Source organism: Eptesicus fuscus, chromosome 16, assembly GCF_027574615.1.
Source record: "Eptesicus fuscus isolate TK198812 chromosome 16, DD_ASM_mEF_20220401, whole genome shotgun sequence".
In the NCBI taxonomy this organism is placed as follows: domain Eukaryota; kingdom Metazoa; phylum Chordata; class Mammalia; order Chiroptera; family Vespertilionidae; genus Eptesicus; species Eptesicus fuscus.
Window position 1 is genome coordinate 18,945,232 of NC_072488.1, and position 26,301 is coordinate 18,971,532.

The following is a 26,301-nucleotide window of genomic DNA, read 5'->3' on the forward strand; positions in this document are numbered from 1 at the left end:
TAGACAGGCTGCCCACCTTAGAACAAGAGGCGTGTCCGTGGGGTTGCCATCATCAGTCCCCAGGGTTAGGGTTAGCCTTTGTTTCCTAGTGTTCCAGCACCTAACCACTAATTTAGCAGACATTTATTTAGGGCTTCTAGGTGCCAGGCACTGAACTAGCCCTAGGACAACAAAGATAAACACACATTATGGTGTTTTTATAAGTTCTTTTAAATAATACATTAACACCCTAGGTTAGTCATCATATTTTCTCACAACCTTCACAAAATATTGTTTTGATAGAAGGTAAACTTCTAGTTGGTCAGACACTACAATTGAGTCAGTGTATTAATGTTTATGATTAAAGCTATTGAAGAACTTTCTGTTAAAAAAAATTTAGCTAGCAGCTACTTCAGACATCTGTGTTGTCCAATTTTCCTCATATGTTTATTTTAAATGTATTACATTCCTCAAATTCTTTCTGATAGGTAAATGTTTGTTAAATATAAAAATGAATAGGATACCCTACCCCTTGAATTTATTGCCACTGTTTCTAACTTACACGCTTGTTTTAAGGAAATGACAATATATATGGTGTCCTAAAAAATCATATGGCTAAAAGTATAAGATTAAAAATCATAAACATATTATTTTTAAAAATATATATATCTTTATTGATTTCAGAGAGGAAGGGAGAGGGAGAGAGAGATAGAAACATCAATGATGAGAGAGAATCATTGATCAGCTGCCTCCTGGACACTCCCTACTGGGGATCGAGCCCGCAACCCAGGCATGTGCCTTAACTGGGAATCGAATCGTGACCTCCTGATTCACAGGTCAACACTCACCACTGAGCCACATCGGCTGGGCAAACATATGATTTTTAATCTTACCTATAAAGTCCCCGAGAATGTCAGTAATGAAATGTGTATTTGCCTGTGTGGGTCTTACAGTGGAATCTCAGATTTCTTCAGATCCTGCTGCTAGGGCGAGGACTGCTTCCACATCTGATAGTTGAAGAAGAAAGCAGTGTTATCATTAATGCACTCTCCTTCCTGTTTGCTCCCCCTCCACACCTGGTGGAGGAAGAGCCTGGACGTAGTTCTCCACGGTGCTCATGTTCTCAGATATCTGAGTCATGCCTGGTCCTCAGAAATCCACATTTGCATTGTAATGGTCATTCAGAAAAGTCTCCCCTCACCCAGCGGAGCTCTCCTTCCAAGTACCTTGAGTATCAGGAGGAATGTGTGCATTTTCATTGTGTGTTTGTGTTTTCTTGATAGGATAAAAATGCAGAGGAAGAGGTGCAAAAAATAAGCATGGCCTTGAAGAAGTAAATAAAAGAACTTACTCTTCAACAAATTAGATGTGGTCTACTAAATATTAAACTTATTGAAGTTGTGTTTTTTATTATCCTCTTTTTATGTAAGGCTAATACACTCAGATTTGAAGGGAAAGCCATGTTTCTGTAGGATGCATTCACTGGTAGCACTACAACACCAATCATGTTATTTGGAGAATTCTGTTTCTATAATGTCAGTACAAAATGATCTTTAAAAATGTATGATTTATATTTTTCCTATCAATAAACGATAGTCTTCAGAATCTTTCTTTAAATATTTCTTTAAATAAAATACTTAAATCAATCCAATAAAATGGACTCCGGTGAGTGTTTTATTGTTGCTTCAATGGAAACTTTACAAAACAAAATAATTTCATTAATGTGGATGAAAAATGAAAAAGTGGGCAAAGGATGTGAACTAGTCATTGGTAAAAGAGGAAATATAGCCCAGCCAGCGTGGCTCAGTGGTTGAGCATCGACCTATGAACCAGAGGGTCACAGTAGATTCCTACTCAAGGCACAAGCCTGGGTTGCAAGCTGAGTCCCCAATAGGAGGCGTGCAGGAGGCAGCCAATCAATGATTCTGTCTCATCATTGATGTTTCTACCTCTCCCTCTCCTTTCCTCTCTCTGAAGTCTATAAAAACATACTTTTTAACAAAGGTTTCAGATGAAAAATGAACCCTGCTTTATCTTCATATTAAACTAATTTTTCAAAGTGTTATCACATCTCCTATTTCAACGAAAGCTTTTTACATGCTGAGATAGGTTAAGAAAGTGATGCCATCCTCATTTTCCCATGGAGGAGCTGGACCAAAGGTTAGATTTGCTGGAGGTCACATACCTAGCTAATGAGAGAATAGGAACTCAACCCAGCCGTCCTGGTTCCCTGCCGGGGCCTGTACAGCGAGCAAAGAAGGGTCAGAGCCATACAATCAGTCTTAAACCACTTAAGATTTAATGGCTGTAGGAATGGTTTCCTTTGTTGCCATTTACCTTAAAAAAAAGCGCTTAAGGCAGCTAAAGAAGATAGCTTTCTAAAAACAAAGAAAGACTTGTTGAAATTTGTGTCATTATTAACCTAGCCAAGAACATACTAATATCTCCCACAGTGGGGGGAAGTGGTTCATTGGAGGGAAAACAGTAATTTAAGATGGGCTTTAGATGGGAGCTTGGTGTCCATACAAGATAAATTCATGGGGCTCGCCTGGAAAGGAGCCCTGTTCCACGTAGGGGACCATTTGCTTCATCTGGCTGTGGGAATTTCCCCTCAAGATGTTGCTCAGTCATACTTTGTTTCCCTTTTCATTTTGATGCAATTATGTGAATTTTCACTCTTCCATAACTATAATTTACATTTCATAGCATTCTTAGTTGAGATTGTGATCTATCTCACAGTTTCAGATGCCCTCAATCAGGACTGTTGCATTTGGCTCTCTGAGTTGGCCACAGAAATTTGGGGGTGAGGGAAAAGTTTGTGTGATTTTCCCAAACTCAGCTATGTATTACCAACACCCAGTTTCTTTACAAAGAGGCCAGCCTGGAAGTAATAGCTGCATGTTCCCCTGACCTCCCACATCGGTCTCAGGCTGGTCATGTTCTCAGCTCCCAGGATGCACAGAGCCCATGAGGAATGCTCTTCTTATTTTATTATTTTTTTAATTTTTCAATCGAATCTATTGGGGTGACATCTATAATAAAAGCATCCTATGCTAATTAGACCGGATGTCCTTCTGGATGACCTTCCAGATGAAGCCAGGGCTGTGAGGGAAACCCAGGTCCCAGGTGCCAGAGGGAAGCTGGTGCCAGCAGCCAGGGGAAGGAAGGCCTACTCTTGCATGAATTTTGTGCATCGGGCCTCTAGTTAGTTAATAAAATTATATAGGTTTGAGGTATACAATTCTATAATACATCATCTGTATATTGTATTTTTTCTCCACCCCAAGTTGTCTCCTTCCATCACTATTTATGCCCCCTTTACCCTCTTCTACCTCCCTCTACCCTCCCTTTCCCTCACTAATCACCATACTGTTGTCTATGCCCATGAGTCTTCTCTTTTTTTTTGCTAAATCCCTTCACTTTTCTCACCCAGTTCCCAAACCCCTCTGACAACTATTGTCTGTTCCCTGTGTCCATGATTCTGTCTCTACAGGAATGCTCTTTTGAACAGAGTGAGCTAGATTCCCAACTTCAGTTTCTTCTTCTTCAAGAGAAGCCAGTGATCAAAAGAATCATGCAACCAAGCAGACTGTGACTGGCCTCGGTCCTGGCACAGCATTTGCCCAGGTCTGGGGAGGAGGTGCTCACGACTCCATCACCCACAGTGAGTGCTCTATTTCCCAACAACTTGACCCTGTGGACTGCTCACTAAAAGGGGTGTCTCCTCCTTTTTGCATCAGCTTTATTGAGATAGAAATTACATCTAACAAAATGCACCCAGTTAAAGGGTACAGTTTGGTGGGTGAATACAAATGTATGCTGCAGTGTAAACCCTACCACAACCAAGATACAAAATATGTGCATCATTCCAGAAAGTTCCCTTGTGTCCCTTCCCACTCAGTCTCCCACTTGCACCCCAGTGTCAGGCAACTACAGATCTGCTTTCTGTCACTGTAGTTTAATTTTTTTTTAGAATACCATATAAATGGTATTCTTTTGCAGAGCACAGTTTTGAGATTCATCTGTGTTATTGGATATATCAATAGTTCATCCCATTTTGTTGCTCTGTAACATTGCACAAGTTGAATAGACCATAAATTGTTTATCAATTCACCTGTTTGGGGTTGTTTACAGTTTGAGGTTACTATGAATTAAGCTGATATGAACATTCATGTACAAGTCTTTCTGAGAACATGGAGAGGGGGGAATAAACACCTAGACATGGAATTGTTGTGTCACTTGATAAGTGTATGTTATCTTTATAAGAAACTGCCCTACCGCCTTGCAGATGGTTGTGCCATTCTGCATTCAGAAATGTATGAGTTCCAGTTCCACAGCCTCGCCATCACTTGGCATGGCCAATCTCAGTCTCTAATTTTAGGTTTTAATTTGCACTTCCCTGACTAGTCATTTGAGCATCTTTTGATGTGCTCATGGGTAAACCTTCTGTGATTTACCTGCTCTGATTAGCTCAATGAACTAAATTCAATAATCCTATGGCCCAAAGCATCCTTGTCAGTTGCTGGTCAGTTGTTACTTTTTCTTTCTTGCCTCAACAGCAGCAATAGTGAGAGAGCTGACAGAAGCTGCGGTGTCTCTTCTGTCCCCGGGGGAGATCATCAAAATGGACCTTCCGAAATCACCTGCATCAGCAATTAAACTGGTATCTGGAGCCTGCGGCCCCGGAACATTGCTGGGAGAACGGAGTTATCAATCATCAATCGTATGTGCCTCTTCCTCCCTTGGTCTCCTGTATTTATTTCCCAACAACTAGTCTTGACTCTTCTGACCTCTTACAACACAGTTTATGCTTCTAATTTTGTTATTCTATTCTGTTTCTCTGAATTGTTACCTACTCCATAAGTGCATGTATTCATTCTCTAAATCAAGCATGTCAAACTCAAAGGCTAACATGGGTCAAATAAATGAGGCATGCGGCCCACGGGCGTTGAGTTTGACATGCTTGCTCTGAATAGATTACAAGACACTGCATCTTATCTTGCTTCTGTGTTCCAGTGATGCTCAAAAAATATTTTCAAAGTTGAATTAAATTTGCAATTTTACACACACATACACACTCCATACTCTCGTTTAAACTGTAAAACAAACTGCAGTGAGCCTGGAAATTATCTTTATGGAATAAATCAGCATGTTGCTTTGAGTTCTTGCAGTGCATGTATTAATTTTAAAAGAATACATGCCTTGGTTCAGTAAAATTTGCAGAAAGCCAGACATCCCATGAAAAGAATTGGTTGGTTGAAATGTTTATCCCTCCAGCTATCTTTCCCCTTTTATGACTACAAAGAATACTGGTGTTTCTTTACTTTTCAGAATCCTCTACTCTGGAAGACTTCTGGCAGCGACCCACAGGATGTCCCACTGTGCGGAAGCAAAGGGTCTTTATGAGTCTGGCTCCTTCCCACCCTTCGGCTGGTCTGCCTATAGGTGTGTCCGCTCTCACACTCCCACACTACCTCAGCCAGGAAGTGTCTCTCTCAGCCAGTACACTCTACTCTGCAAGACGGGACCCAGAGAGGCTGGGCCCAGGCACACCCTCTCTCCCAGCCCCTTCTTGTTGTGATGGGGGTGAGGGGCTGGGGGAGCCCAGAAGATGACAACTTCACCAGAACTGTCTGATGTAGAAGAAGACATTGAGAGGGCCACAAAAATCAGGCTTTTTCAGAGGAGAACTAAGGCCTTTCAATGACTGAGGCTCAGTTAGCCAACCTTCCATCAGCTGATAGGATACCAGATATCCATAACAATGATCACAAAGCATTCAGAATCCCCAGAGGCCTTCTACATTTAAAAAAGAAAGATTAAAGTGTATGTGATACTGCTGAAACCGGTTTGGCTCAGTGGATAGAGCATCGGCCTGCGGACACAAGGGTCCCGGGTTTGATTCCGGTCAAGGCATGTACCTTGGTTGCGGGCACATCCCCAGTAGGGGGTGTGCAAGAGGCAGCTGATCGATGTTTCTCTCTCATCAATGTTTCTGGCTCTCCATCCCTCTCTCTTCCTCTCTGTAAAAAATCAATAAAATAAAAAAAAATAAAGTCTATGTGATAAATGTTAATATTTTAATGTAAGTAATTTTACTAGAATCTTCTAAACCCATTATCTCCATTTAAAAAAAATGTATTTTTATTGCTTTCAGAGAGGAAGGGAGAGGGAGAGAGAGATAGAAACATCAATGATGAGAGAGGACCATTGTTTGGCTGCCTCCTGCACGCCCCCTACTGGGGATCCAGCCCACAACCTGGGCATGTGCCCTTGATCAGAATCGAACCTGGGACCCTTCAGGCTGACGCTCTATCCACTGAGCAAACCGGCCAGGGCTGTCTCCTTTTTTTTTTTTATGGCATTGCTTGAATTAGTTTTTTGACATCCCCCAAATATTTATGTTTATTTATAAATTATACATATTAATACTCTGTTAAAATGTTCATGATAAAACATACACACAGAGAACATTTTAAGGGGTAAGATTACCTCCTTTCTTGATTAAAAAAATTCTTAGCAAAGTAGAAAAAAAGGACACTTTCTGAGCCCATCATACTTATTAACACAGAATTTAGAAGCATTTGTACTGAAGTCAGGGAAGAGACAAGGATGACAATATCACTATTATTATTTAATATTGTTCTATAAGTACTAGCTCTAACAGGAAAAGACAAGTAAATTACATGTGAAAGTAATATATGAATGGAGTATAATAGATATCATTACTTATGTCGGTAAATAAATTTATATGCATGAAAAAACTGAGGGAATTAACTTCAAAACTAATGTCAACAATAGGAGAGTCTACTGAAGTAATGCAGTAAAAAAATTAATGTGTACAAAAAAAAAAGAAGCATCACAAATACAAATAATAGCCACTTAGAATATATAATACCCCATTTACCATAACCACATAACAAAATCAAATAGCTAGGAATAAACCTCGGAATCAAGCCTGATAGGTAAGCAGACATCTAAGGACCCAATGGTTTGAACAAATAGAAATATATTTTGACTAAGAAGATAGCATCCTAAAGTTATCAAAAATTCCTCAGTTAATCTTGAAATTTAGTGTAATTTCAATTAAAATACCAATACAATTCTTTTTGTGTTCTAAGAGTCAAATAGAAAAACAAAGAGCAAGTGTACTTGTGGAAATTCTGAAAAAGTTGAGTAAGGAAAGGAAGCCAAAGCTACCAGATATGAAAAAAAATATATTGTAAATCTGTAGTATTTAAAGCAGTTTTGTGAATAAATGAACAGAGAAGTAAAATAGAATAGAAAGACAATAAATACACCTTAATACACATGCAAGTTTAATATAATGGATAAAGGTGACATGTAAAATAGTCATTCTATAAATGAGCCTTCTTCAATAAATGGGGGAAAGGGAAAGTGGGAAAGATGGGATAGACTAAAATTAAGCAACAGGTTTAGATATAGTTTAACCAGTAGGAGGCAGCAGCATCCTGAGATCCATCCTCCCCATTGCACCATGATGGTCACAGATTCTCCTAAGGGCCCCAGCAGTGTTACATGGATCACTGTATTCTAAGCATGCACAACTGTGTCTGGAGCTACACACAGCTCATTAAAGGTCCACAGCATCTTTAGCCTGGGCTACCACAACAGGGAAAGGGCTGCCAACTAGGAAGGAAGTCAAGGCTCAGAATTAAAGAGTACAAGTAGAAAATGAGGAAATGGGAGAGAGAGAATAGCCTCGCTGGGCACACAATCGGTGGACCCTTGTTGATGGGCCCAACTTAGAGATGAAGTGGTGCCTATGACAGAGAACCATGGAGATGTCATCACAGAGACCTGATGTGTCATGTGGGAACAGCCACCACCTGCCAGGAGCCATGGCTCTGTGTGATCTCGAGCAAACCAAGCATCCATCGTTGGGACACTCCTTCCTGCTGTGTCCAGCTCACAGGGTTCACATACGAAGGATGTGACATGACAAATGTGAGTATACGTTGCAAAAACTATGATTTGTGATCATTGTTCACTTTTTTTTTTTTTTGAGGTTTTTTAATTTTTATTTTATTTTTTTAAATTTAATAAATCTTTATTGTTCAGATTATTACAATTGTTTCTCCTTCCCCCCACCCCCCATATTCATTGTTCACTTTAAGTTAAGCCTTGCTGGTAACATGCCCTGACTCACTGTGATCACCTTTTATTTCCAAAGGAGCCAGGGGTTATATGGACTATGTAGACCCAGCAGGAATCCAGACACCCTCCCCCAAAGGAAGTGGAGGGTGAGAGCCGTGGAATAATCAGCATCTCTCGCTGCCCTGTCCAGATGCAGGCCCCGGGAGGGAATGATGACCCTGTGAGCCTCCTGCTTCGTTTTCCTGCATCCTGCAGGCTCTGAGGCATCTTGTGGAACTTGGTGAAAGACCCAGAGCATGGCAGCAGCGAGGGCTTTCTTAGATGCAGAGCTCACATCACAGCTCTCTTCTTCCCTGCTGACATCTGTGGCTCTTCAGCGGGTCTGATAACACATAAAGAGATACACTCCCAGGTTCCAGAGAAGGGCTGAACTGAGCTGGCAGGTACGGTGTTCCTTCTGCAAAAGTCTGGTGGCAAAGCAACGAGGCCAGACGCCCACTGTGCGTGCTACAGTGCAAGGGAGACCAGGGCTGCCGCAGGCATCCTGGTGCCTTATTACCTATTTCCAGAGAAACAGGAGGAGGGATCAAGAGCAAAGATCATGGGAAATGTGCTGCTTTATCACTGGAGTTCATTTAGTTCCCAGAAACTGGCTTCTAGGGAGACATGGCATGGTGTGAAAAAGAAAAAACTACTGGATTCAGAATTGGGTTCAAATCTAGACCTGGCACTTGCTATGGGTATGAACTTGGGCAAGTGACTTATGCTCTCCCAGCCTTAGCTTCCTCATCTGTAAAATGGTAATAAAAATGCCTACTATGCAGAATTTTGTAGGAAGCTTAAATGATGCACATAACATAATTGGCAACAGAGATGGAGAATGCTCCTCAGCATCCCTCCTGGAGGGGCAGGGACTCTCCTGGCTGTTTATGTCTGCCCGAGACAGTTCCCCGGCCCCCGCAGCGCCACTAAAGTGGTTCACATAGAATCTGGTAGGTGCTTGTTGACTATTCCCCTAGCTTCTGGTTGTTTCATATATTTCTGCAGAAACAGCCCGGCTGGCATGGCTCAGTGGTTGACCTATGAACCAGGAGGTCATGGTTTGATTCCCGGTCAGGGCACATGCCCAGGTTGTTGGCTCCATCCCCAGGGGCATGCAGGAGGCAGCCACTCAATGATTCTCTCTCATCATGGATGTTTCTATCTCTCTCTCCCTCTCCCTTCCTCTCTGAAATCAATAAAAATATATTTTAAGTAAATAAGTAATAAATAAATACATTTCTGCAGGAACGGGCTGGGCAATGAGCCCACTGAACAGAGTCCCTGAAGTCCGTGGCGGCATCAGAGGAACTCGGTGCAAACTGTGGGAGAGAAGCTGTGTGTTTCGCTCCATCCCACGCTGGCTCCCAAACGCTGTGCTGCACGCACACTAGATGGTGAGTCGGTGCTGGTTCCCTTGACTTGACTGGGTCCCACAACGTAGTTCGGAAGCCTGGTGAGACGTTCCTGAATTCACATGTTTTGTGGGTGTTTTCAGTTTCCCATTGGCTACTGAGAGCTTGCAAGGAGCACAAGGAAGGAAACCCACAAATGGCTCGTAGAGAGCCTGTTTCACATGCGTGGCACACGTGGGCTCCGCTCATCCTCCCCACGGGCTCCCTGTGCCCGTGTCACAGGAGCTGAAGCACAAGCTCCCCGAGGATCAGGAAGTCACACAGTGTGACAGAGTGCTGATGCCTGAGCTGGGACACAGCCCTTTCACAGTGAGATGGCAAGAGGATAAAAATGTTAAGGAAAAACACACACACCACACTTTCAGGTGTTTTGTAAGTCTGTGGAAGCTTCGATAGCCTGGTCATTGCTGACTTTACCTCCAAGGCTGCCGTCCAGGACTCTTGCTACCCTCCTTCCCTCTTCTCAGCCCTGTTTTGCCTCATCCCCTTCTTTTCTTTGCCCATTTCGTCCACCATTTAGACCATAGAGAGGCCCGTACTGGCTCCATTTTATTTATTTATTTATTTATTTATTTATTTATTTATTTTATTTATTTTTTCTGGCTCCATTTTAGCCAGCACAAATCCCCCAAGCCCAGGAGAAGAACTGTGGGGACTTTCCACGGGAGGGCGTTTGCCTTGGTTGTGGAGCCCTTCATGAGGCCAGCGCCCCATCCCCAGGAGCGAGGAGCATCTGGGCCAGGCGGGACTGCCCACTAACGGTGAGTCTTTCCTTGCACAAAGCATGTTGCCCTTCCTTCCCTTGGGGTGTCTGCGGCTTTTCCCGACAATCAAATAAGCTGTGTTCTGTGTGACTGGCTCAGTTATCCCGGTACATGGGGGTAAGCGCCAAGGAGAAAGCTGATACCCGTGTTGTGTAAGCTGTTTCCTGGGAAGTTTGCCTCCTGCGTGGTCAGAGCTGGTTACCACTGTCTGCGTGCCTTCCCCCCCCCCCCCCCAATCCCCGCCAGCCATCTGTGCCTTCTGTGAAAGAGCCATTTGGGGACATGGCCTGTGTCCTTTCGTCTTCCTGAGCTGGCGTACAGCCAGACAAACCACACATCTTCAGTCATTGGGTCCCCAGCATCAGGAATAAAACTGCCACATAGCAGGCGACAGTAGAAATCCTTTGGAATCAGAACAGAGGACGGCGGGTTACCCTGGGGGCTCCTCACAGCCCACAGGGCTGGTACTAACAGGTTTATGGGCTGGGCAATGAGCAGCTAATGTAATTCTTTTTATACATTTATGATTTGACTTGTTAATATTTTAAGAATTTTCACATCTATGTTCATGAGAGGTATTGGCCTATAGTTTTCCTTTCTTATACCCTCTTTTTCTAATTTTGATATTAGAGTAAATAATGCTGGAATGAGTTAAGAAGTGTCCTTTCTGGTTTCTAAGAGAGATTATAGAAAATTAGTATAATTTCTTCCATAAATGTTTGAAAGAATTCACCAGAGCAACCATCTGAGTCTGATGCTTTCTTTTTTGGGGGAAAGCTATTAACTACTTATTCCAATTCTTTAGTAGATATTGGCTTATATAGATTATTCCTTGTGTGAATTTTGGTAGTTTCCATCTTTCAAGGAATTCGGCCATTTCATTTAAGTTATCAAATTTGTGGTCATTGTTTTTCTTTTTATTTGTATCCCTTAGGGAGGAAATTAGTAAGGGATTTTCATGATTTAAACCAGGTTCTATATTTCTATGAGGATGAGAAGAAATGATACCTATAACACACTTAGCAACAGGACTGACAAATAGAAATGTTGGTTGCTGTTATCTGTATTACCTTCAATCCTTATCAGACTCGTGAATTCTGTATGTATGTTTGAGCTTCTCATCTACCCTGATTCCTCAGAAGTAGGAATCTGCATTCCCGCCAACAGTGCAAGGACTTCTGCAATGGTGGGGCAAGAAGCTTGGAAACACTCTCCCTCCAAAATTGTGATAAAACTAAACAAAATTGTTGTTTAAAACAACTATTTTTGGTCTCTGGAAATTGGTCAATGTAACAAATTAAGAGCATTAATTGAAGACAAAAAAAAAATTACTAAACCTTAACTATTAGCATTTTTGCCTGGAATTGCTCTCATTCCTCCCTACCCCTAACTCAATTTGTGTGGTAATTATACCAGGGTGGGGCAAGTAGTGAAATCTTGTAGCTTCTCTGCCAGGGCTGCTGACTTGATTGGAACAAAGCATGGAAAAACCCAATGCCAGTGGGTGTTGCAATGAACAGTAGCAATCTCGGTGAGAAACAAACAGGAAAGGCCAACATCACAGACAGCCTGAAGTTGTGATTCTGCTTGAGGCAAGCAACAGAGAGACAAACTAGTTGTAAATTGAACAGTATAATCCAGGGAATGAGGTAGAAGTAGTGAGTTCCCACATATCCTGGTAGTCTGAAAAGCTACACACATGCCCATGGCCATATACCCACTTAGGAGAGACCAGAGAGGGCCCTCATTATTCACACATCATTGTCTGAACATGAGCCCTTACACGTAAAACAAAGATGAGCTTGAGAAAAAAGTAAGTCTGGGGTAGACTTGTAAACTGTCTGAATTTTGAGTGCATTTTTCAACCCATACACAGATTCATTGACAAAGGATGTAAGACCATCTGATTCAAAGTATTTGAGCACAACCCCTAACCTATCATTGGCTGACCACTAAGCTATGCTGTCACAGGGAAAACCCTAAAGAAACCAGGCTTACGAATAAGAATAACAATTTAAAAAAAAAACAAAAAACCTAAGCAGAAATATGTGTAATAAAGAAAGGAAAAAATATTTGAAGAAATAATGGACAGAAACTTCCAAAATTTAATGAAAAACATCTAAGAAGCTCAAGGTAAACTCAAAGAAATCCACACCTAAGAACATCATGGTCAAAGTGTTAAGAACCAAAAACAAAAAGAAAAATCTTGAAAGCAGCAAGAGAAAAGAAGTCTCATTATATACAGAGGAACTATTAATAGCTAAGTTTGCATATGAAAAAACATAGGCTAGAAGGAAGTAGGATGACATAATCAAAGTCTTAGATGGAAAAATTGACAATCAAGAAGTCTATATCCAGCAAAAGTCTGTATTCTTCAACATGAAGTCTATATCTTTCAAACATGAAAATGAAATAAAGACATTCCCAGATAAACAATGACTGAAATAACTCATTGCCAACTGAGCTTTTTTGCAAGAAATACTAAAATAAATCTTCCTGACAGAAAGGAAATGACATCAGATGGAAATGTAAATCCACATGAAGAAACAAAGTGCACTGGAAAAGGCAAATACCTAAGTAAAAAATAGGTTTATATAAGTATGGCCCATAAAGACTTATATATGAATGTTCATAGCAGCAATATCTATAATAGCCCAACACTGGAAACAATCCAGATGTCCATCAACTGGTGAGGAGATAAACAAAATTGGTATATCCATACAATGGAGTACTATTTAGCAATAAGAAGGAATGAACTACTGAGAAAACACAGAGCTGATTTGTAAAAGCCTAGAACTGAGCTTCCCCTGTTAAAAGAAAGCTGATGACTCAAAGTTTGGGTAAAGACATCTGGAAAAGAATCTCTAACAAATGGCAGAACCACCAGATACCAAGTAGCTAGAAGTCCTGAGTGAAAGGTACTTCTTCTGGGGTTAATCTGCAGAAGCAGCAAGTTGTAGGCATGTTTAGACTATTCTCTGGCCAAGGAACATTAAGTGATGATAAAGGGAATTTTTATGAGCACCAAACCCATTGCAACTTAGGTTCAGAGAGAAGTATGAAGCTATGAGTTGGCAGGCCTGAGGTTCATTTGAATCTCACCAATAATTTTATTTTATTTTTTATATTTTAATCAAATTTATTATGGTTAAAATTATATAGGTTTCAAGTGTACAATTCTATAATACATCATCTGTATATTATATTGTGTGTTCACCACCCAAAGTCAAGTCTCCTTTCATTACCATTTACACCCTCTTTACCCTCTTCTACTTGCCCTCATCCCCCTTTTCCTCTGGTTATCACCATACAGTTGTCTGTGTTTATGAGTTGTTTTTTGTTTGTTGTTTAATCCCTTACCTACTTCCCCTAGGCCCTCAAACCCTCTTCCCTCAGACAGCTGTCAGTCTAGTCTCTGAATCTATGAGCCTGGTTCTATTTTGCTTGTTGTTATTTTTTTTTGTTCATTAGATTCCACATATAAGTGAAACCATATGGTACTTGTCTTTCTCTGGCTGGCTTATTTCACTTAGCATAATACTCTCCAGATCCATCAATGGTATTGCAAAAGGTAACATTTCCTCTTTTTTATGGCAGAGTAGTATTCCACTGTGTATATGTACCACCACTTTTTCATTCACTCTTCTACTGATGGGCACTTGGCTGCTTCCAAATCTTGGCTATTGTAATGAGTAGCATTGCAATGAACATAAGTGTGCATATATTCTTTTGAATAAGTGCTTCAGGTTTCTTAGAATATATTCCCAAAAGTAGAATTGCTGGGTCATAGGCTATCCCATTTTTTTATTTTTTGAGGAAATTCCATATTGCTTTCCACAGGGGTTGTACCAATCTGCATTCCCACCAACAGTGCACAAGGGTTCCCTCAGGCTTGGTGTTAGATAATAGGGATATAAAATGAATAAAATTTAGCTGATGATCTTAAGTAACTTACTCACTGACATAAAATATCTTGTGGGTTTTTTCTCCCCAGACTGTAAAAATAGAGAACATGGTCCCATCCTCTTTCTCAGAAACCGGTTTATCAAATGAGGCTAGTTTCTTCAAAGTGTGAGAGATTGTTGCTTATTACTCTGTCCCTTAGAGCTCCAGCAAAGCAGACCTGGAAAGTCTGCCTCTTTAGAAGCAGCTATAGATAGAATAGGGGGGGTGGAAGGGCAATAAGAGTGGAAACCAGGGCCATTAAAGCTATGCTGCAAGAGCTACAAAGCCCTTGCATTGGACTGGACCATCCTGAAGGGGTAAAGAAGAAGATCAAGTAAACACTTAGGGGCCCAGTCCTATCTCCTCATGAATAACACTCCAGGTTTCTCACGATCCTCTAAATTCTTGAGGGAGGGGGATGTGAAGACTGTGGGAGCCATGACTCAATTCTGCTTTAAATTACCATTGTTTACACATTGCTCTCTCACGCTATTCAACTCCTCATTGGCAGAGACCTTGATTTATACATCTTGTTATCTTGCTTCCCCAGCCTCTGTGCCTAATATGAACAATAATAATTATTACGATGATAACTGTAGCTAACATTCTGTGGCATGATTACTTTATTCCAAGTACTGTGCTAGGTAGGCGGTAGGCAGCAGGTATGGTTTACTTGAATATTCACAACAATAGTTGAATTTGAGACCTTAATTTCTCCATTTTGCATATGAGGGGATGACCATTTTAAGAGGTTAATGTGCACCAATTCAAACATTTCTACAAACTGGCAGAGATAAGATTTGAACCCAAGACTTGAAGAAAGCTCTTAACCCCACATTACATGAACTCCGTGCACCTAGCCCCACGTCCCATGTGGCATGCATCCTATCCCCTAGTGCCTTTTCAGGGACTCGACTCTTACAATAGGCTCCTCCCTGTCCTGCCTCTTCCTTTCCTCTCCCTGTTGGACCACTGTGGCCAGCATATGCACATGCCTAAGCATCACTTCCTTTGAAAAAATACCTTTCTTGACCATAATATCTCCTTCTATATATCCCCACATACAGCACTAATTTCTCTGATTTTCCCCTCCTATTGCTGAAAAAGCAAATCATGTGACCAGCCCGTCACATTCTTTTCACAACTCAGATGTGTTTGTGGAGCCTTAAGAAGTTCATTGGGCCTGTGCCCTGCCTGACTGGATGCCATCTAGTTTCCACTTGGGCAGAAAAGCTGGCCTGGATATCCCATGATGCCTCAATTTCTATTGAAATCCCCGGTCACCTCATTAAGAACTTGGAATCAAGAGAAAACATGATTCTCTGTGAACTCCACATATATTTCTTAAAGGAGGAACGAAGGACAATTTCACTATATGGCTCTAAGTGATTACTTTCATTCCTCATCTATTGAGTTGGTGTAATAACATGTGTTATTCTATTAAATTATGATTGATGTTATTATCTATAAGATCTATGTAAACAGAAAATTAGGCAATAACTATAAAAAGATCGTAAAAAGGTAAACACTCTGAAATACAAGACACTACTTGAAAGACATGAGTTTCAAAAATTGTAATGGGCTCTTATTTAATTTGGGGTGATTTGTACTTGTATTTATGGTCCCCCCCCCCGCCACACACACACACACACACACACACACACACACACACACACAATGTGCTGTAACAGAAGCATCACGATTTGAAATTGAATAGTAACTCTTACTCTGAATCTAGTTTCCTGCCTATAAAAGCAATACACTGACCTTTAGAACTCTCCTGAATGGTCTCAATGCCTAAGATTCAGAAAGAGATGAGAGAGAAGACCTAGCATACAGAGGACGCTCATGGGTAATCCTTTGCTCCTATGAACCTTCCACCTGGAAAAATTACCTGAAAAGTATGACAAAGGGCACATTATTTATAACACCTGAATAAGAGTTGTGGCGAGGGTAGAACAAGCTGTAACGTGGCCTGGTGAGGCTGGCTGTGCCCGCGGGGGAAAGAACATGTTTAGGAAATACATCACCAACCCTAGTGACAAGGATTAAGATTTACTCTAGGGCATGACACCTCATTAGCTCAGGCTTCCTTAATCTGGAATTGATGCAATCAGACGAAGTGTGGTTTGGTGTTTATCTTTGGTTTGCCAATCCTTTCTTCGGGGTCATGCAAATTCACAGTGAAAACAAAATTTGAGGGGAAAAGTGTTGAAGATATAGCCGACCCTTCACATTCAATCAGAATAATATGTCTGGAGGCAGCTGTGAGTGTTGATGAGACTTTAAATTCCTTCTGTACAGTGCAGTGAAGTGGAAGTGAGAATGTAGAGTAGACCTTCATCCTCTTGATGATTCTTCATAGACGTTTCTGAACCTGCCTATGGAGCCTTCTTCCTCTACTTCTCTCTCTTGTAACTGCCATTATAAGTAGTTGCTGTTTTTTTTCTGGGGCTGTTTTCTACAAACTTAAAAAAAATCAGTTCCCAAGAATTATAGGGACTCTGACGTCCAATAGAAAACATTCATGCTACTTTGACATGAGAGGGTGGGCCGCTCACTCCCATATTCTAAGTTTAAACTTGGGAACTGTTTGTGGGATCCAAATCTCAGCAAAATCACCATGCAGGATAGATCTTCAGCCACTCACTCCATGACTTCCCAGTCTACAAATTTCAAGGCTCAGTTGTCATTCAAAGCAGTGATTCTTAATCCCAGTTATTATATCATAATTCATTGTGAGATTGACAGTATTGTGTTATAAAAATAAAGTACCAGCTAGTGCAAATAATGTCCTTTACAAACAAATGACTGGTTGAATTAAGATTACTCCCTATAACAACAACATTTTTCACTTGAATTGTAATAACTTTTCTGAGTGAGAAAAAAAATAGTGCCTCCCAAATGTAGTTGCCAAAGACCCACAACCCATCTTACCTAAGACCGAATATTTGATAACAAGTGGCCATTCAGTAATCAAAAGTTGAGTAACTCAGTACTATTACCTTAAATGTCCTAGGAAGTTTTGTGGGTTTCATGGGCATGTCAGACACGTGCTATCGACCATATGTGCCAGAGGAAGAGAGAGATTCAGAAATGCTGCTGAAGAAAGAGTTCAAGCTCTATCCAAGGGCTCCAAGAAGTTCCATTTATTGGTCTACAGATACTTGAAATATTAAATTAAAAGTCAGCCTCATCTAGTCCCTAAAATGGTCCCCAAATAGTGTGTTAAGCATATATAACACACTCCCCTACTCCACCTGGGTTATCGCCACCCCACAAGCACATCATATCCATTCATTCGACAGGTGTTTATTGAGCACATCTGAGATGCCAGCACTGTACCATGCCCTGGGGACTCAGCAGGGACACAACACATGACCAGGCCTTTCCATGCCTCAGGGACTTGTCCAGGATATTTTCATCCGTCTTCCTCAGTATTGCGTCTCTCTGGTCAACCCCTACGCATCTTTCATGGCCTAGCTCATATAGCACCTCCTTTTTGACCCTATCTCCCCACATTCCCTAGGAGAAGGAGGTATTTCCTAAACTTTATTCCCATAGCACTTTGTATGCATCTCTGTTACACCATCCATCACACTGTGTGAGGGGTATTTGTTGAGCATGTCTCCTGGAATAGACAATGATCACCTCTGAATCAGGAAATGTCTTTATTTTACAACAAGATCTAATAGTACTTAATGTTTAGAAATCTAAAGTATATGCTGAATAAATTCTGGCTGGACTGATCTGAATGTATGTGAAATTATACTTGATTTTACTGTGCTCTGCATGTAAGAACATATGAGAATTCTTCAAAAACACATGTCAGAGTGTCCCCTGTGATCGTATGAGGAAGAACGTAGCTTATTTGATTGCTACATTATCTTAGATTATGTGTACTAATTGTGAAACTGTGGCACACTCTCAAATGATATAAATTACACAGACCAAATAGTTCAGGAAGAAAAATATAATTGAACAAGGACTTCACGTCCTGAAGCCACAATCTGTTTTTAGATTTCATTTTAGTGATGTTACTACATTGCCTGGGTCTGAATTTTGTAGGAATTTAACTGCTGTGTTCTCTAGTCTATAGTAAAACGCCTACATTTTCAAACAATCTGGAATATTTCCTTCGTGAAAAATGCCTTTGACCTCCTTCTAGATTCCTAGCGATCTCAGTTGGGGTTTTGGCTTTGGGGGTTCCTGTCTCTCTGAGAAGCAGCAGCAGCTGCCAGGGCCCTGGCACAGTCTCGAATGATTCAAGGCCAAGGTAGAAATGATGTGTGGGGAAGTGCTTTTGTTAACCACAAAGTGCTTGAGATGCATGAGGAGGTTATCATCGTTATTAGTTGGTGCCTCGAGAAGTTGATGTGTATAGACCAGGTTGGTAAACTTATTCTATGAAGGACCAGTTAGTAAATATTCCAGGCTTTGCAGGCTGTGTGGTCTCAGTCACAATTACTCAACTCTGCCACTGTAGCAGGAAAGCAGTCATGGACAATAACTGAGTGTGGTTGTGTGCCCACATAACTTTACTTAAAGATATTGAAATTTGGTCTGGCCGGTATGGCTCAGTGGTTGAGCATTGACCTATGAACCAGGAGGTCATGGTTCAATTCCCAGTCAGGGCACATGCCCAGGTTGCAGGTTCATCCCCAATGTGGGGTGTACAGGAGGCAGCTGATCAATGATTCTCTCTCATCATTGATGTTTCTATCTCTCTCTCCCTCTCCTACAAAGGGAGCTACAATAATAATATTTATTCCTCTCTGAAACCAATAAAAATATATATTTGGCCCATAGCCCATGGACCTCTGGTGTAAACCACAGAAGCTTCACCTACCGAGATGGTTGGTAGCAATGGAGCTCATTGAGTCCATCTGAACAGAATCAGAATAAATACTCAGGAAACAGTCAACTTGTATTAGTGGTATTAGAAAGCCACACTGGCTCTCGGATATTTAATTTTTTTTCTTTGAAAATAATTGTTCTCCTCATATGCCTTGTTTCTTCAACCTGCGTTTATTTTCCACTGGGAGCATTGGGTTCTTCAACGCTGGGTGAAGGCCAGGTCAATACAGGTCAGCCCCTATGGGCTCAGAGGAAGGAGTGAATGAGCCCAAGGCAGAGAGGTTAAAATCATAACTCCAAAGCCCTGGGAACCACAACTTTGAGTCTCCTTGTTTGGAGTTAACCTTCCCACCAGATTATTACTTTATACAGTTTCTCTCCTTTAGTTATCAGGTGTTGAGTGTTCTCTGCTTCAGAACTGAGGGAATGGGCAGTGTTCCATTTCAGACCCACCTCCTCCAAGAAGCCTGCCTTGATTGCCTATCTTGAACTGGAAAACACCAAGTCTCTCCTTCCTTTGAATTTCTCCAGCACTTTATCTGTATTTACCTCAAGGCTCCTGATTCATATCTTCATATTATCTGTATCTACAGACCCACTGGCTGAAAGAAGCAAGGTCTCTGAGCCCTCCCTGCGCAGCTCACATTTCTAATTACGTAAAGTAGATGCTAAATACATAGTTTCCAGTCAAATAAAAAAAAAATTCAATAAATTGACCAGAAAATCCAGGAAGCTGACAGACTGACTCACCTATAGCAGACTGTCCAGTCCAGCAGAATTTCCTGCTATGATGGAAGTGGGTTAGATCTGTGCTGTCCACAACAGTAGCCACTGGAATATGGCTAGTGTGGCTAGGGAACTGCATTTTTAACTTTATTTAATCTTAATTACTGTACATTTCAATAGCCATGCGTGACTAATGACTACCTTGTTGGATAGCACATGGCTCTAGGGCAAATAACTAATTTCTTTTGTGAGTGGATTGTTTATTTGGGCAGTGAATTCAAACCATGTGAATTGAAAATATAATGCAAACCAGTTGTTGGATATTGTGTAGAAAATCCAGCGGGATGATTGGATAGTCCAGTTATCAAGCATCAGAAAGATACTCACCCCTGTGGTGTTTATATTCTGATAGGGACAGACAAGAAACCATACACAAGATTAAAAGTTTAAATTTATGTGAGATTAAAAGGAGGTACTGCTATGGGAAAGGGGGCAGAGGGGAAGAAAAACAGAAAAAGTAGAGCAAGGCAAAGCAAGTTGAGAGTGCCGGGGTGGGAGAGGGGAGAGGAGGGGGTGCTGGGCAGACTGAATATTAAACTGAGTGGTCAAGAGAGGCTTCATTAATAAGGTGGGATCTGAGCTCAGACTAGAGGGAGGTGGGGGAGGGGCAAAGACAATGAGAAAGATGCTGGACTCCGCAGAGCCGGTGGCAGGCCTGGATCATGAACCGAACTCACTGACACCTTGCCACAAAGAAAGTGAGCCTGTGGGGCATGGAGGAAGGAGGACAGTTTTGTTGATTTTGTTAACAAAGCCACGGTAGGTGTTTCCAGAACCATCTCTGGAAATTAGAAATTAAAACTAAGTGGCAGGCAGGCCCGTTCTACTTTTTTACTGCAGTAAGTTTCTGGAAACCACGTTGGAAAACACAACAGTAAAAAATCAACTTGATTCTTCCACCTCTTTGTCCAGCCTGTACTTCCCCACTTCTTTCCTCAAGGTCAATGCCAAACGTGGAAAAGCAGTGCCAACTGGATTTGCTTGGGGGCTGTGGAAACTGCAGAAGCAGAGTCTTAGATTAAAACAGTGGTTGCTGGGAAGGGCAGTGAGGACCGAAGTGGCCTCTGGCCTGAAGCTGAGCAGCAATGACATGTGAGCTGGGGGAGTCCATACCAGAGGAAGCGTCCGGAGGGTGGGGACAGAGCCTGCCAGGCACAAGGCAGCACTGGCAGCTTCCTCCAAGTGTGGGATGGAACTGTGTGGCCTCTCGAAGCTGGGTGTGACCCAAGCCCTGGTGTCCCAAGGCCTGGATGTCAGCAAGAGCTGTCATAAATGTGGTAAAAGAGTAAAACAAGGTGCAGCAAGGACAGCATTTCTGGACCGGCAGCAGAGCACCTGGGATGTGGGAGCCCAGAAACAGTAACCCACGGCTGCTCAGCAACCCCACTGAGACCAGGGTGGAAATCCTTTTCATCAGACATAAGAAACGTTTCATTAAGGGCCGGGGCAGACTGATAAAGTATTCCAGAAGAAGATCCATTATGAGTTTCAAAGAATCAATTTGAAATCTTTTGGTGCACATGAAATTGAAGAATCAGCAGGCCATTTGAACTTGGATCCAAACATACTTTGGGACGTAGAGAGCCTGCCTCCTCATAATTCTTCAGGAATGGTTTCAGCGCTCCCAGGGGAACATGATCCGGAATGAACTTGGGAGTCTCAGGCAGGAAACAGTCTGGACCATACCGATGCCATTTGGCAAAACCAAAAGCCAGGGTGGATTAAGGGCCTGCCTAGAACATCTGTCACTGGGTGTGCTGAGATTATTTTACTTTAGACTGTGGTCTGTGACTCATTAGTGACCATAAATTAAATTTAATGGGTTACAACCAGCTTTGTTTTTCTTCAGGTAATTAATTTATTGTCTGCTAACTCAGTGCTCCTATTTATTTCACAAAGGGAGGGAGGAAGAGGATGTTTGTCCCTAATCCTGCCTCTTCATGTCACCTCCTTCAGAAAGCCTCCCCTGACTACTCATTCTAGAGTCCCTCGAACACACACACACACATACCTCACTCTGTTTTATTGTCTTTACAGACAGCACACTTACAATGAACTAAAATCTTATTTCTTTATCTTCTCTCTCTCCACCCACCCCACTAGAATATCAGCTTTAAGAGCTGGTTGCCTTGTTTATTGTTATATGCCCAATGTCCAGAACAGTGCCTGCCACCTATTAGGTGCTCAATGAACACTTATAACATCCTATATAATAAAGATGTAATATGCAAATGGTCGTTACGCCATGAAGCATAACGACCGACCGCATAACGACCAGATCACTGATCAGCAGGAGGGTGGGGCAGCGAGCTACAAACAGGTGGTAGAGAGCTACAGGAGGGGGGCAGGGAAGCAAGCTATGAGGGGGGTCAGGGGGGCGGAGGGAGCTACAAGAGGGCAGGGCAGCGGGCGGAGAGCTACTGGAGGGTGGCAGCGAGCTACTGGTGAGCTACTGGTGCACAGATTCATGTGCAGGGCTACTAGTTGAATTATAATAAAAAGCCAGCGTCCAGAATGCCATAACAATTAGAACGACCTGTTGCTATGACACCCACTGCAGCCAGCGAACCGGCCTGATCAGGGGGTAGAGCTGGCCAGCCAACCTCCCATGGCTCCTCCCACTGGCTGGCCCTGACCCTGATCAGCCCACAGCCCCTCCCCCCGTCTGGCCCCATCCCTGATCTCCTCCCCACCCCAATAGGGGGCAGAGCCGGCTGGCCAACCTCCTGCATCCCCTCCCCCCAGCCGGATCCACCCCCAATGGTCCCCAACCACCCTGATCAGCCCGTGGCCCCTCCCTCCAGTCAGCTCCACCCCTGATTGGCCCCACCCACTCTGATCAGGGGGGGATGGCTGGCCAACCACCCATGACCCCTCCCCCAGGCCGCTGACCCCCAATCGGCCCCCCCACCCCAATCAGGGGTGGGGCCCTCCAGCTAATTGCCCTCAGCCCCTTCCCCCAGCTGGTCTGGCCCTGATCAGGTGATCAGGGCAGGTGGGGTATCCAACCTCCTGCCATCTCCTCCTCCCAACCAGACCCCACCTGTGTATGAATTCGTGCACTGAGCCTCTAGTTGAACTATAATGGCCCTGAGCAGCAGGTTCCACCCTATGGCTATGGCTGCTGTTGTTCATTTAAAAAGCTGGTGTTCTACTTTTCTGTTCTGCCCTGAGGACCTGGTACCACCTTTTCCCTCAGTCTGCAAGGACTTAGCACAGGCCATGACCTTGGTTCACACATCTGGGCTTGACCTTCTTTGTTCAGTTTTTCTATATCTGCTGTATTATCCGCCAACCTCAATTTGGTTTTAATTAAGCTCATTTGTATCAACTCTCCTTTAAAAAGTATTTTTCAACCTACTTTAGTATACAGTTATATGACATCTTGATCCATGTAACTGTTTATGGACAGGAGAGAGCCTTGTCTCCCCTGGTTGCTAGTGGGAGTGGAATTCTTGCCATATCCTAAGAAAAGGAATTTTCTGAGACTTTACAGGAGAATGAATGATTTTTATTTGCATAGAATTAAATTCCTGAGTTCCCATTCCCCTTAGTCCAGTCATAGAAGTGTAGCTGGGGATTCAGTAGAACTAAAATCAGAGACAGTGTCCAAAGTTTCTATTTCATGTCCTAGTCAGCATCTGTCTAGCTTAGCTTATGCTTCCCACTGCTATCCATTAGTCTATTGTTTGTGGGATCCTTGGAGGAATCATGGGCGAATGCAAGGAAGCTAAGTGTGAGCCACAAGCTAAGAGAACAAACTCCTTTTTATATAGAAGACTAGAGGCCCAATGCATGAAAATTCATGCACTGGAGTGGGGGATCCCTCAGCCCAGCCTGCCCCCTCTCATAGTCCTGGAGCCCTCAGGGGTGGGAGGCGACCCAGCCATCAGGGGAAGGCAATGCCCCATCACACCTCTGCTGCTGCCACTGCTGGCAGCGCAAGTCTCAGCCAGCCCTGGTTACCTGAGCCTCAGGCAGCTCTGGGCGGCTGGGAAGCTGCCATCTGAGGCTTGCCTGCACCTCAGGCTGGCCCTGGGTGGCTGGGGGGGCTGAGGGAACTGGGCACCACCATCTTGGGGCTGTAAGTGCTGCCATTTTTTTGAGGGCAGGACAGTCAATTATCATATTCCCTCCTTATTGGCTGTGGACGCTGCCATCTTTGTGACAATGTGAGGGTCAATTAGCATATTCCCTCTTTATTAGATAGGATTATGTATTCCCAAATTTTCACACTTACAATGGCCACGCCCATTCTGGCCCATGATCTCTGTTCCCAGGTATGCTTGACAGGCAAGTACCTTCTCTATATCACTGACTTTACTAGGCATGCATCTATCTTCCCTTTGTGGTTCACTGGGGAGTGCAAAGTTGCAGCTTCCTGGTGAAGCTGCCCAAGTGACATGCCTATAATGTCTGGCCTTCCCTTTGCTCCTTTCCTATTATCAATAACTATCTCATTACAACTAGAAAACCCCAAAAACGTATCATGCTTTGTAGTCACACTCTCCCTCCACCCCTAACCCTTGGCAACCAGCAATCTGCTGTCACTTCAGTTTTATTTTTTAGAGACTACCATATTACTGGATTCATGTAGCACATAACTGTTTGAAGCTGGCTTCTTTTACTCAACATTATTCCCATGAGACTCATCCAAGTTGTTGCATGGATCAATAGTTTATTTTTTTATTTCTTTGTATGGACATATCACGGTTGTTTAGACGATCTCTTGTTGAAGGACACTTAGGTTGTTTCCAGTTTTGGGTGATTATAAATAACACTAGGAGCCCAGCACACGATTCAAAATCACGTGGCGCCGCCCACCCTTGAGTCGCTGGTCTGGCCCTGCCTTGCTCCCCGGGCCCTGCAGCTGCAGCCACTGCTGATCACGCCCTCCACCAGTGCAGGTGCGTGGATGCCCCTGCATCTCCGCCCCTGATGCTGCACGTGCAACCTCCTCCTGTCCAGTGGACCCGTTACAGCATCCCTGTTAATTAGCATACTTCTCTATTACATATATATATATATATATATATATATATATATATATATGTATGTATGTATGTACAAGAATGCTCCTAGCAGCATTACTAGGGGATGCATAAAATTGGAAGTCATCTGGGTGCCCATTCCCAACAGAGTGGATGGAGAAAATGTGATAGATGAATACCATGGGGCAGGAGGCAGCAATTAGAAGCCAGAGATTTAAAGCAATGGGACTTTCAAATATTGTGTGGAGAAGATGAAACAGCAGGATGAGCTATGTACATACAGCATTTGTACAAATTAAAAATGTATACAAACAATAATACAAATTTTGCTAGAACACATACAAATAATTACACATTGAGCACTATTGGGAGGAACAGAAACAATTGGGAGGCAGAAGAAGTGAAACAAAATAGAATTTGTTTTAATTTTTAGAAATAAAAATAAAAAAAACAGAATTAAAATTTGTAAAAAGAGGCTGGAAGATTTTTCTGGGTTGTGGAGAGAATCTTAGCCCTGACCTACAGAGATCTCAGTGGCTGTTGGGTTTGTGCTGTAATACTGTGTCATTTGTAACACTGTGTGTGTATTTAGTATAATATTTAATTTATTTGGCCTCTCAGTCACCTAAACGGATCGCAAGTGGTCCAACATCAGTTCTAGGGGCTCCAGTTACGCTTTTTCAGAGGCAGCCTTCCTGTCAACATGCTTCTTTCATTCATGCCATGGTTCTGCCTCTTTCTCTCTGGCCAGTGCTCTCAGCCTTTATCCTACTCAAGGTCTCTGTGAGCATGAGGCTCTTTTTGGTCACATGAGACAGTACCAGTATGGTGCAGTCCTATCAGAGAGGGTTCTCGAATCAGGCCATTTCACAGGCAACTGGTCCAACCTATGGAAGGTCTTTGGTTCAGGCAAGGGTCCCTGGCCCACATGGATTATAGGACAGAGGTTTGGGGAGTCTTAAGATAAAGTATGACCCTTTTCTTTTCTTTTCTTTTTGCCTAACGAACAACTTGATGATACTTTTCTCAGAAGAGATTAGTGTTGTGAATCTTTCTGGCACTTCACAATGTCACTTACTCCCTGATGGTGGTGTGGAATGCACCCTAGACAAAGGAGGCACATTGCTTGTGAAACTCCAAGGATCATAGGGGTTAAAATAAAGACCAACTAGACTATGTACTCAACATGGGCAGATTGGGGAGTGAGCAGCTATATATCAGGAAGTCAGTTCATCTCTAGGGAAAACCCTAACATTGCCTATAGAGAGCGCCTGGGAAAGCACATTGAGCATTTCTTTAATTATTGTCGGCTGAGTCCAGTGGCGTTGGCAGAGCCATGTCCTGGAGACATACCGGGCCAGAGGCAGGTACGTTGTCAGCCTGACTCTTAGCTCAGGTGCCAGGGGG

General features: G+C 42.7%; 1 protein-coding gene across 4 annotated transcripts in view; it reads left to right on the forward strand.

Moving 5' to 3' along the window:
* RMDN2 (regulator of microtubule dynamics 2) overlaps window positions 1-1,625 on the forward strand; it is a 28,980-nt gene extending 27,355 nt beyond the window's left edge. For all 4 annotated transcript variants that reach the window (XM_054728278.1, XM_028140101.2, XM_028140099.2 and 1 more), the window contains one exon: window positions 1,263-1,625. In XM_054728278.1, coding sequence (XP_054584253.1) covers window positions 1,263-1,316 — 54 coding nt within the window. In that variant the 3' untranslated portion in view covers window positions 1,317-1,625. The remainder of the gene's footprint in view (window positions 1-1,262) is intronic.
* The last annotated feature ends 24,676 nt before the right edge of the window (window positions 1,626-26,301 follow it).